The sequence below is a fragment of the Schistocerca cancellata genome, chromosome 8, assembly GCF_023864275.1.
Source record: "Schistocerca cancellata isolate TAMUIC-IGC-003103 chromosome 8, iqSchCanc2.1, whole genome shotgun sequence".
NCBI lineage: Eukaryota > Metazoa > Arthropoda > Insecta > Orthoptera > Acrididae > Schistocerca > Schistocerca cancellata.
Window position 1 is genome coordinate 342,004,578 of NC_064633.1, and position 12,539 is coordinate 342,017,116.

Here is a 12,539-nt window from a genome sequence, read left to right on the forward strand (position 1 = left end):
ACTTACACTAGCTTCACGGAGGGAAGGACAATAGTACACGTAGCCAGAGTTTGGATAACTGGAGTTGAACAGTTCATTGAAAAAGACGAAGTCTACAAATAGTCTGTTGTAGTAGCCACCAGAAAGATCGCGGGAGGCGCACATTGGCACGGCACGTCACGGACGGTAGTTGCCGCCAGTAGAGTCCCGTCCACCAGAGGGCACGTGAGAATTCAGACGCGACCTCTGCCGGCGTAACAACAAGAACAACAACAACTCCGGCAGGACAGGCCGTGCGCAGTCAGTCAACATCGGGCATGCCTAGGACACAGTCCCAGTCTACGCTAAGTGAAGTGCGACGTAACATGAACAGTGTTACTACACAATTGGCGACGAGTAGGGTCGTTCTTTCGCGTGTTGCGTCGTTGTTCCGGTTTCGCAGTTTCTCCACGGCATGGAGGATTTGGTGCGGGTTTTGGTTGCGCAGCAGACGGAGCTCATGGCCACCATGAAACAAGTGCTTCCGGCGTTGCTCTCCACGCCGTCTGCTCCGGCGCAGTTCCCTCCTCCCTTTCCCCCGTATGACGAGACGGCGGAGGATTGGGACGCATATGAACATCGCCTTTGGCAACATTTCCAGGCGTTTCATGTTGCCGATGCGGAGGTATGTCGTGCTCTCTTCTTGTCTTGGATATCTCCCTCGCTGTATCAAGTTTTGCGGCAGCTAGCGCCGTTGCAGGAACCCTCGTCCTTGTCGTTTGACGCATTGTGTTCATTGCTGTCTTCATATTATCGCCGCCGCACGCATGTTGTGGCGGCTAGGGTCGAGTTCTATCAATGCAAGAAACAGCCCCATCAGTCTTACCGGGCGTGGGCCGCTACCCTGCACGGTCTGTCGCAAGTGTCATTTTGTCACGGAGCAGTCGCGGGAGTCGTATGCCCATGTTATGGTCCGCGACGTCATTGTTCGTTCGGCCCCTGATCGGGAGGTCCGGCAACGGGCCCTGCAGTTAGAAGACCCTTCCCTCGAGGAAGTCCTGTCCATTGCTCAATCGTATGAAGTCTCTCACGCTGCAGGTCAACAGCTGGAGGCGTGGTGCGACGTCGCGGAGGTTCAGGGCGGCGCGGCCGCGTCCACTGTGTCCGGGGTGGACGACGTGCGAGCGGTACAATCCGGCCGTTACGGCCGCTCCCGCGCGGCGCGTAAACAGAATTCCGGCCGCCGGCCCCTGTTGCCGTCCTGTGCGTCGTGCTATCTACATCACGATCGGTCAAAGTGCCCCCAGCGTTGGGCCGTTTGTCGCAAATGTCATAAAAACGGTCACATTGCTAAAGTTTGCCGCTCAGCCTCAAAGGAATCGAAGGAAGCAAGTCCAGAGGACATGGACGTTGACATTCAGGAAGTTTCATCGGGTCAGGCTCCCGACGCATCGGCACGCAAACTCTTTATCGAGGTGTCGGTTCGGTCGTGCCGGTTACAACTGCAAGTAGATACGGGCGCGGCAGTTTCGTTGTTGAATGCACAAACGTATTCCGACCTTGGATCGCCCCCGTTGGCGCCAGTTTACCGGCGTCTACGCGGTTATGGTAAACAGTTCATTCCCCTACTGGGTCAATTCACTACCGACGTGACTTACAAATCAGTCACTTGGTCTATTACTTTTATTGTTGTCAGTGATGCGAGCTCCGCTACCCTTTTTGGCCTGGATGCCTTTCAAGCTTTCGGTTTTTCTATCGCTGACACCATACAGTTGGTCTCCGAAGACGTTCCCTATCACTCATTGGAATCTTTGATCTCAGACTTTCCAGATATTTTTGAGGAGGGCCTGGGGCGTGTTTCAGATTTTGAAGCTCACTTAACGTTGAAGGCGTCGGCTCGCCCGCGTTTTCTACGCGTGAGGCAGATCCCCTTGGCTCTCCGCCCTCAGGTAAAGGAAGAGCTAGACCGGCTGACAGCCCTAGGGGTCGTTCTTCCCATTTCTTCCAGTGAGTGGGCTTCGCCCCACGTTATTGTCAAGAAGCCCTCGGGAAAATTACGTCTTTGTGGCGATTTTAAGGCCACCATTAATTCCCAATTGGTGGTGGACACCTATCCTTTGCCTCGTGCTGATGAATTGTTCTCCGCCGTGGCGGGAGGCCACTATTTTTCGAAAATCGATCTGTCAGAGGCTTATCATCAGATACCACTTGATGAGGACTCCAAACGGCTGGCAGTCGTCAACACCCCGTTTGGCCTTTACCAATACCAGCGGTTGGCTTTTGGAATATCCAGTGCCCCGGCGATATTCCAGCATTATCTTGAGCATGTCACGTCGACAATCCCTCATTGTATTAATTACCTGGATGACGTAATTGTCACGGGCCGCAGCACGACAGACCACTTGCACAACCTTCGCACCCTCTTTCTCAAATTCAGGTCTGTGGGCTTGCGTTGCAACCTGCATAAGTCAACCTTCTTCCAACCGTCCATTGAGTATGTGGGCTACACCATATCTCGGCACGGCATCCAGCCACTAGGAAGTTTGGTCCAAGGTATCGTCAACCTTCCTCGGCCCACTTCGCTGAAGGAGTTACAAGCTTTTTTAGGCAAGATAGCCTATTACCACCGGTTCATTCCCAGGGCTTCCACTATAGCCCACCCCCTGTACTGCCTTCTGCACAAGGGTGTTCCTTTTGATTGGTCGCCTGCATGCGAGCGAGCATTCACCTCGTTGAAAGACCTCCTCACGTCAGCCCCTTGTTTGGCTACTTTTGATCCCCATAAGCCGTTGGTCCTGGCTACGGATGCTTCGCAGTATGGGGTGGGGGCGGTCCTGGCCCATCGCAACGCAGATGGTTCCGAGCAACCACTGGCGTTTGCATCGAAAACGCTTAGTCCCACGCAGGCCCATTACTCCCAGGTGGAAAAAGAGGCTTTGGCCATTGTCTACGCTGTTACCAAGTTTGACCCTTTCTTGTATGGCACGAAGTTTCAGTTAATCACTGACCATAAGCCGTTAATATCGTTATTTGGCCCCGCCTCTCAGATTCCGGATAGGGCGGCCCACAGACTACAGCGCTGGGCTTTGTTCCTCTCTAAGTACCATTATGACATTCGTTTTCGCCCTACAGGCCAGCATGCCAACGCTGACGCTCTTTCCCGTCTTCCGGTGGGCCCGGACCCTACATTTGATCGAGAGGAGATTATGTGTTTTCATTTGGATGTGGCGTCCCGCCAAGCGGTTGATGGCTTCCCGATCACTGGTTCTCGAGTCGCCAGGGAAACGGCGGCTGACCCGGTTCTCCGGCAAGTAGTTCGCCTCATTCAGCAGGGGTGGTCGTCCCGCCCTCCGGGCCGGGCCTCGGACCCTCTTCGTAATTATTTTCTTCTACGAGACCGTCTCTCGGTCTTGGAAGGAGTTCTCCTTCTGGCTACCGATGATACAGCTCCTCGCGTGGTTGTTCCTGCGAGTTTACGAAGGGAGGTCCTCAAGTTATTACATGCGGGGCACTGGGGTGTTTTCCCGTACTAAAACCTTGGCTCGCAGACGTGTACTGGCCCGGTATTGACAGAGAAATTGAGCACTTGGTGGCCGCCTGTTCCCAGTGTGCGAGCCAACAAGCATCTCCCAGGGCAGCGTTCTCTTCATGGCCGCCGGCAACCCAGGCGTGGGAACGTGTTCACATCGATTTTGCGGGCCCGTTTCTCAATGGCTTTTGGCTCATTGTCATTGATGCTTATTCCCGATTCCCATATGTGGTTCGCTGCTCCTCAACCACTTCAGAAGTTGCAATCCAGGCACTCGCAAAAATCTTTTCTGTGGAAGGTCTGCCAATCACCCTGGTCTCGGACAATGGACCGCAGTTTCTTTCGCAGGCCTTCCAGGATTTTTGTAGGCGCTTCGGTATTCGACACGTTTGCTCTCCCCCCTTCCATCCACAATCGAATGGGGAAGCTGAGCGCATGGTGCGCACCTTTAAGACGCAGATGAAAAAGTATGTGCACGAATTTCCGGCAGAGGAAGCATTGACGTTTTTCTTGACGGCATACCGGACCACACCAATGGGAGACTGCAGCCCCGCAGAGCTCCTCCATGGGCGTCAACCTAGGACTCTGCTGCACCTCCTCCAGCCTGGTCCTCGCCAGTCTTCACAAAACGGAGTACCTGGTTTTCCACTGGGTATGTTAGTCTGGGCCCGTGGGTTTGGTCGCAATCCACATTGGATACCGGCGGTGGTCCTGCACCGACATGGCCGCCGGCTCTATACCTTGCAGGCGGGGGACCGGGTGGTACGTCGTCACCAAAATCAGCTCCGTCCACGTTCGGACCCCCACCCTCCGACCTCTCGGACACCGGCTTCCCCATTGCCGGCACCTGTATTGGTTTCACAGGGGACGTTACCTCCTCTCCCCGCTGTGACTCTGCCGCACTGCGATGGTTCTCAGCCTTGGCAGCCTCCAGTGGCTCCAGCACCGGCATCGCCGTCATTCGAGATGCCCCAGCGAGAGCCGGCCCAGTTTCGCAGGGGGCTAGTTCCCCTGTGGTCGTCCCTTCCCCTTCGTCCCCGCCACTGGGTCTTGCCCCTCCTGAGGTGGAACAGGATCCAGAGTTCGATAGCTTGTCGCCCGTTCTGTCCCGGGCTCCGGTTGTGGGACGACGGGGGCCTCTTCGTGTGGGTCACTTCCAGCCGTATTCGAAGGTTCCAGCTCGAGGGTTGGCAGATCCCCTCGACTCCGGCCATCCAATGGATGTGGAGGTCATCGCTCCTGCCCGACGCTCCACCTTCCGACGCCGTGGATCACAGTGGCTTCACCCCCCGAAGGAGGAGGAGTGTAGTAGCCACCAGAAAGATCGTGGGAGGCGCAATTTGGCACGGCACGTCACGGACGGTAGTTGCCGCCAGTTGAGTCCCGTCCACCAGAGGGCATGCGAGAATTCGGACGCGACCTCTGCCGGCGTAACAACAAGAACAACAACAACAACTCCGGCAGGACAGGCCGTGCGCAGTCAGTCAACATCGGGCATGCCTAGGACACAGTCCCGGTCTACGCTAAGTGAAGTGCGACATAACGTGAACAGTGTTACTACATCTGTCTTATTTAACAGATTCCAATTGAGTGAATGTATAACATGTTTTTTCTTGTCACCGTGGTGTCATAGGCATTGCACGGCCACTGCTCCTCTATTGCTTTCACGTTTCTTCCAAGACAATGACTGCTGTGTGTCATTATTGTAAACACAGGTTGACAATTTACAGTAACTGAATCACATCAGTGTATGTGTCACACTGTTATGATAGCAACAAGGAACATACATAAAAGCATATGTCCATTTCTGGACATATGGCAGTATGCTTCTACAAAGAAGATATCACATCTACTAAACCAGCACAGAGCTTCAGATGATGACAAATTAATTTGTCAAAACCAGTAAAGCATAATAAAAAATATATTTGCAACTGATGACTGAACTTTATTCTGGAAAATATATACGAAACCAGTAAAGCACAATGAAAGTTATGTTTACAACTGATAACTAAACTTTATTCTGGAAAATATATACGAAACTAGTAAAGCATAATAAAAATTATATTTACAACTGATGACTAAACTTTATTCTGGAAAATATACACTACAGTTGGTGAAAATTACAGCTATGAATAAAATAGTAAATGTAACTTCCTGTGTAATTAATGTTGAAGCAAAAAAAAAGAGCCGAAAAAATCAATTTGGATGTGTATATTAACAAATCTATAAACTTCCTTTTTTTCATTTATCAAAATTGGTACCTTTGTCCCTCCATGCTGAAATAAACAATGAATATTTTAGAATAGTCAAACATATAATTGGAATTGTGCCTACAAAAGGCAAGGAAATATTAAATTGTCTCATTTATGTAATTAGTACTTTTGACATGATATTTAAAAAAATTTGTTTCCTAAAAAATTCATTTTTTTTGCATGTATCGAGTTTTGAAAAAAGTGCTCAGTTCTGACCTTGCTTTATATCCTGACCAGACTATGAAGCAGAATTCTAATGTATTACAAGCATTCTTATTTTTTGTAAAAAAAAGTATTCTGTATATATAAAGGATTTTCATACTGTAGATGCCCATTTAAAAAAATTTTTTTTTCATTTGTTTCAGATAATGCAAACTGTCTGTAACCAAGAAAATACTAAGGAGGATTTTCCAGTAACAATGGGAGTAAATGCATTCAGAGGATTTATGAATGAATTTATGAATCTGAATCATCTTGAAGAAAAGCCTAGCAAAGCTAAGAGGAAAAAAGAAAAGAAGCGGAAGATGGAAGATCCAATAATTTATGCAGGACATTGTTTTCTTTTAACAATTATCAATATTCCAACAGCTTGTGAAATATGCACATCATTTTTCATGTGGCCGATTGAACGTGGCCTTGTTTGTCAAAGTAAGTTGGATAAAAAATAAAACTTTTATGTATCTTCTCCTTACACGTGAATGCAAGACAGATAACTATATTTTCAACCCTTTAAAGATACCATAAGTCAGTATAATTGATAATATTGTAGATGGAGTTTCGTAGGTGTAATATATTCATATGGACAACCAGCTGAATGAATGCAGTCTGGTGTTTCAGTAGCACAAGAACCACAATAGTGTATAGTTAGACACAATTACTGGTCCTGAGAACCAAAGGCATAGAAAAAAGGTAACAATAAACTGGTCCTGAGAATCAAAGACATAGAAGATGTCTGCTATAGAGATATGGGTAAATCATATTACCTTTCTTCTATGCCTTTGGTTCTCACAGGTAATCTCACGCATTATTGTAGAAATTAATTTGGTTCTCAGGAACACAATGTGTAGTTAGCCTGCATCCAAGGTAATTCCTAAACATAAAATAGCTTCTTTTGGACGCTTTTGTATGGTGAAATTTTCTTAGTTTGCACTCAGTATTTGTCTTCCAGCAGACAGGCTAAATCTATATAACTTTCGGTTATATATGTAATTCGTGTGTGTTCATATCTTTCTGGAATTTATTTTGAAGAAGTCTTTTGGTTAGAATGCTCTCCTTTTAACCTACCTTCTTGCCATTCGCTAGTAGTTTTTATGTTCACATTATTTTCTTCATTTCATATGCTTTTGTAGACCACATTATACCACTTGTTAAGTTAGTCGATCTACTTAGTAGATGTGGAGAAATTCTTGATCCCAAGCGTATTGACCAATTTTGGCACCTCTTCATGTAACCTCAGATCGTTCACTCGGACATTGGAAATGTATGATATTTGAAAGCTGATCTTTGTAATTTGTTCCAGCTCCACCTATTTCGAGTAAGATGTGGTGGTGGGGTTACCTTCGTTTTCACATCTGGCTCACTTTTATTCTTACTTTCTAAAATTGAGACTTTGTTTTTAAGTTCACATTCAGTGTGAAAACTCAATTTTTTGAGAATAATAAAGAGGTGAACTATTTGTGCATCACTTACATATTGCATGCACCCCATGTTTTTTCTTTTAAATCCTAGAAATACAGGGTGTATCAAAAAGAATCGTCTGATTTGGCATGTCTATATTTCTGAAACTAATAAACATACAAGGTGTGTTCAAAAAGTAAGGTGACTTTATACTTTTATGAAAAAATATTTATTTATTCATCAATATTCATGTTGTCCCCTTCAAAGTAATCCCCCTCAGATACAATACACTTGTGCCAAAGCTTCTTCCAGTCCTCAAAGCACTTCTCACAAGCACTTTTTGGTACAACCTTGAGTACTTCCAGCGATGCAGTTTTTATTTCCTCAGTCGTTGAAAATCTTCGTCCTTTCATAGATCTCTTCAGTTTTGGGAACAAGAAAAAGTCCCAGGGGGCCAAATCCAGTGAACATTGTGGCTGAGGCATGATTGTTGTGCTGTTTTGACAAAAAAAAAAATATCTCTCACAAGCATTGATGTATGAACAGGTGGATTGTCATGATGCAAAAGCCCTGAATTGTTTTCCCACAATTCCGGACATTTTTTTGCATATTGCTCTTCGCAAATGGCGCATAACATCAAGGTAATACTCCTTGTTGACTGTACGGCCTTGAGGTAAAAATTCACGATGCGTTACGCCAGGGTAATTGGAAAAAAATAGTGAGAAAAATTTCAACATTGATTGAACTTAGCGTGCTTTTTTCATTCTTGGCTCTCCAGGTGCTTCCATTGGGACGATTGGGCTTTGGTTTTGAAGTCATAACCATAAACCCATGTTTTGTCACCAGTTATGACCCTTTTGAGCACATCAGGATCATCATTGACGTCAGTCAAGAGCTCCTGTGTGACACTCATGGGATGGTTCTTCTGATCAAGATTAAGAAGTTTTGTAACAGACTTCACTGACACACGTCTCATGTGCAAAATATCTGAAAAAAAATTGTATGACACAAACTGAGTGATATGCCAACATCCTCAGCAACTTCTCTATGGTAATTCAACGATTTTCGTTATCATATGTTGTTGATGTGTTGGGGTGTCTAGAGAGAGGTTCTTCATTGGCATCTTCTCAGCCATCTTGGAAGAGCTTGAACTACCTGTAAACATTTTTTTTACTTAGAGAAGACTCACCATATGCCACTGTCATAATTTCAAGTGTTTTAGAGCACTCGATTCCATTTTTCACACAAAAGTTGATGCAAATTCTTTGCTCCATTTTTTATAATGATCGAAAATCACCGAGCGCATTACAACACATCTAACCTTTCTATCTGTCAGAAGCAAATTAAGTATGCTGTACACTTGAAACTGCAGGCATATGTTCGGGAAATGTGTACCAACATAACAAAGAAAAAGATCGATAATCGAATGTATGCTCCCTGCTCAATTTGAAGACACCTTACTTTTTTAACAGCTCTTGTATACAATGAATTTTGTTTTTTGTTGAATGGGAAACTCAGAAAGTTTTTTTCATAGGTGTTCAGTGTGCCCACTTGAGATGCACGGTGTATGTCAATGCAGTATTCAGATTGTTCCCACACTGCAGCGAGCATGTCTTGAGTTACAGCTTCCACAGCTGCGTTATGTGATGCCTCAGATCGTTCATTGTTGTTGGTAATGAAGGCACGTAAACAAAGTCTTTTGTAAACCACCACGAGAAATAATCACATACAGTCAGGTCCAGGGACCTTGGAGGCCAGTAATGTAAGGCTGAATCACTTGGTCCAGTGCAACCAATCAATCATTCGTTAATTCATTGATTTAAAAATTCCCACATTTCTAGATGTCAGTGTGGCGGTGCCCCATTCTGCTGGTAAATGAAGTCATTCAGATTAGTCTCCAAATGTGGGAAAAGGAAGTTCGCAGGCATATCGAGATATGTGCTTCCCGTAACAGTGTTCTCCGCAAAGAAAAATTTACCATACACTTTTTCCCGTAAAAATGCGCAAAATACATTAAATTTTGGAGAGTCCCTCTCGAGATGTACAACTTCATATGGTTTTTCATACCCCACATTCCCACATTATGACGGCTCACCTGTCCATTTATATGGAAAGTTGCTTTGTCACTAAACACACCATCTTGGCGAGAACAAAATTACAGAATTCCACATGTTGTTGTTTGTCACTTTCACAAAGAGCTTGCAGTAGCTGAATTTAGTATGGTTTCATGTGTAAACGTTGATACAAGACGTGGCAGACGGACATGGAGGGCATGTTGAGCTGTCGAGCTGCATGGCAAACAGGTTTCTGTGGACTCCTTGTGAAACTATGGCGGATGCACTCAACGTGTGTGTTGGACACTTGGGGACAGCGTGGCAATTTGCTTTAACAAAAACAACCAGTTTCTTGGAATTGTTCGTGCCATCGTCTAATGCTCTGTGCTGTGGGAGGATCCACACCATACGTACTACAAAAGTCATGGTGAACAGCACACAACGTAGACCACAAAACACTTTCTATTGCCCTGACACCATTTTTACTAGTAATGAAGTGGGTGGACATTGGTGCCAATTACAAGGGGAGGCCGCAACGTTTGTTACTGCAAACTTCGTACACTCGAAGTACTTCATTAGGACATCAAAATGTGTAAGCAATAGTGCATAATTCTCAAGCGTTACTGAGAAAATCGCAAGATAATTTTGGTCATCAAATATAAACCTGTGTGGCCATTTTTACCATGAAGTGGCTGTAGCCGAGTCGTTAGTGTTCAAGCCCCATAATCGCTGGATCGAGTCCTGTTTTTCTCCCCAACACAGTCGTATTCTTTACTATTTATATTACAATTGATATAATGGGAAAAACATGTGTAATCGGATGAACTTTTATTAAATTTACAATGTTATTTGGCAGTATACACTTTTTTATCATCATAAATAATATAATATTCATAACTATCGACTAATAGACAACTATCGACTAATAGACGCATAAAGTGATACTGAAAATGTGTGCTTGTCCGAGATTTGAGGAGTCCCTTATACCTGGAAGGAGCCCAAAACTACTTGTTACCTGCAAGTTTTGACCTGCATAGACGGCTTTTGAAAGATGTACAGTTTATCGTCGCTTTCAACACTGAATAAATGCTATGTTTCCGCATACACAAGGTCTTTTGAGGTTTTCCATGGAAAAACAACATTTTTAAAAACCTCTTTTTCAGCCGATAATTTGAAAGCAAACCATGCATAATGCAGCATTTCCTTAAATATTGGCGCTGATAATTGATCATGCTGTATCGAGTGTATTTTAATAGTGCCTTCACGAGAAGCAATTTCTTGTTCTCTTTCAATTAAATAAGTACAATTTTTAAGATGCTTAGTGAAATTTTTGAGTTTCTTGTAGAAATAAACAGCGCACGGTTGGGAAACTGGCATGCATTTCGGAGGTACGACTTTAACCGTACATGTTCCAAGTCCTTTGTCAACGGTGAAAATTTTGTCGTACAAACCAGGATTCGTTTGATCCCCCCAATAATCTATTATTAATAAGAATTTTTCTTTCTTCATGTAGGGAAGCATGACGCTAGATGAAAATGAGTGATATAAATGCCTGGTAAGTTTCCCGGATTTCGAACTCGTTACAACAACATTCGCAAGATCTTTCGTTAATTTGTCAATGGTGTTCTGAACCTTTGGTCGAAACTTCCCCATGGCTTCTTGCAAACAAAGAAACACGAGCGGCAATAATTCGCCACGCAAATTTATCGCTTGTTATGCCTTGTACGAGTGTGTCACCTTATTCATATCGCGCCTTCTGACAGACACGGCCTTAGAATTTCTTTTGGCAAGAGTTCTGTTGTTTGGCAACCCGTCTGGTCTATATTGATAACAATTTTTTTTTTTTTTTTTTTTTTTTTTTTTTTTTTTTTTTTTTTTTTTTTTTTTTTAAAAATTCTGCGTGACTACCCTCGTCTGCAATTGAAACTTTCTCGCGGCTTCCAGCGTTTCTTCCACAGACACAAATTCCCTCGAACTCACACGCCACATGATCTTCCTGTGCCGAATTCTGTGCCATAGTTTGAATTTTATTATCCGTGCTTTGAAGATGAGGGCCTCCGATTGGAATTGGCGTGCAGCAGCCAAAGCCCACTGCTGTAGGTTTCTGGTTGCCACCTGAAAAGTAAAATCAGTAGTTTCATTTTATTAATATAATTATTTCTTCGAATGAGGTTGTTGAAGATATAGAAAATTATATGTAGAGTGATAAAAATGAACACTTACTTGCTGGTAATTTTGGCGAGACTTCACGAAACAGTCATAAGTCCACAAATCGATTAGCAAATATTTATCGGTCGTTGATCCTCCAGATTTTATGTTTTCTTCCCATCTCTTCAATTCGTCTTTTCTTGTCAAACTTCTAGACCCTTTTATCTGGAGGGTTTGGAGACTCCATTTAGGGTGTTCTTTCGCCAGTTTAACAACTTTTATTTTGGTGTCCAATGGAACATAATCACCTTTTGACGCCTTTTCCGCTAGCTCATAATCTTCATTGTCGGACGAATTTTCTTCGACTTCACGGAATTGATCTTCTTCGTCTACTTCATCAAAATGAACATTTTTTTCTCCTAAAGTTTCCATGGTAGCCCGATACAGTTCTTCTCCAATCACTATCGCATCTGCGGAAATCATTGCTGATGCTTCTGTATCGACAACGTCCGCTTCTTGAAGAAGACTATCACAATATATTAACGCATCTTTCAACCGATGTTTCGCAACTGCACTATGGATTGAATGTTTATGAAATTCCTCGTCCACAGTTCTCGACGTTTTCATTTTTCTAGTCACGATGTAAGGTTTTATACTTCATGAACAATTTGCACATACGTTATTTCATCCTGCTACATAAGCAAGGTCTCACTACTATGCGAGTTCACTGTCAAATGATACCCATTTTATCCCGGTTCCAGCCTGGCCATCCCCTCATTCTTTGAAAGTCGTCTGTGCCAGTCAAAACTTGCAGGTAACAAGTAGTTTCGGGCTCCTTCCAGGTATAAGAGATTTCTCAGATCACGGACAAGCAAACATTTTCAGTATCACTTTATGCTTTTGGTCATTTACTAGTCAATAGTTACGAATATTATATTATTTGTGATAATAAAAATTTGTAGACTGCCAAATAACATTGTA

General features: G+C 44.2%; 1 protein-coding gene across 1 annotated transcript in view; it reads left to right on the plus strand.

Moving 5' to 3' along the window:
• Positions 1-12,539, plus strand: part of LOC126094510 (unconventional myosin-IXa-like) — a 303,759-nt gene that overhangs the window by 233,909 nt on the left and 57,311 nt on the right. Inside the window, 1 exon segment of the mRNA XM_049908919.1 lies at positions 6,105-6,387. Within this exon segment, the coding sequence (XP_049764876.1) occupies positions 6,105-6,387 (283 nt within the window).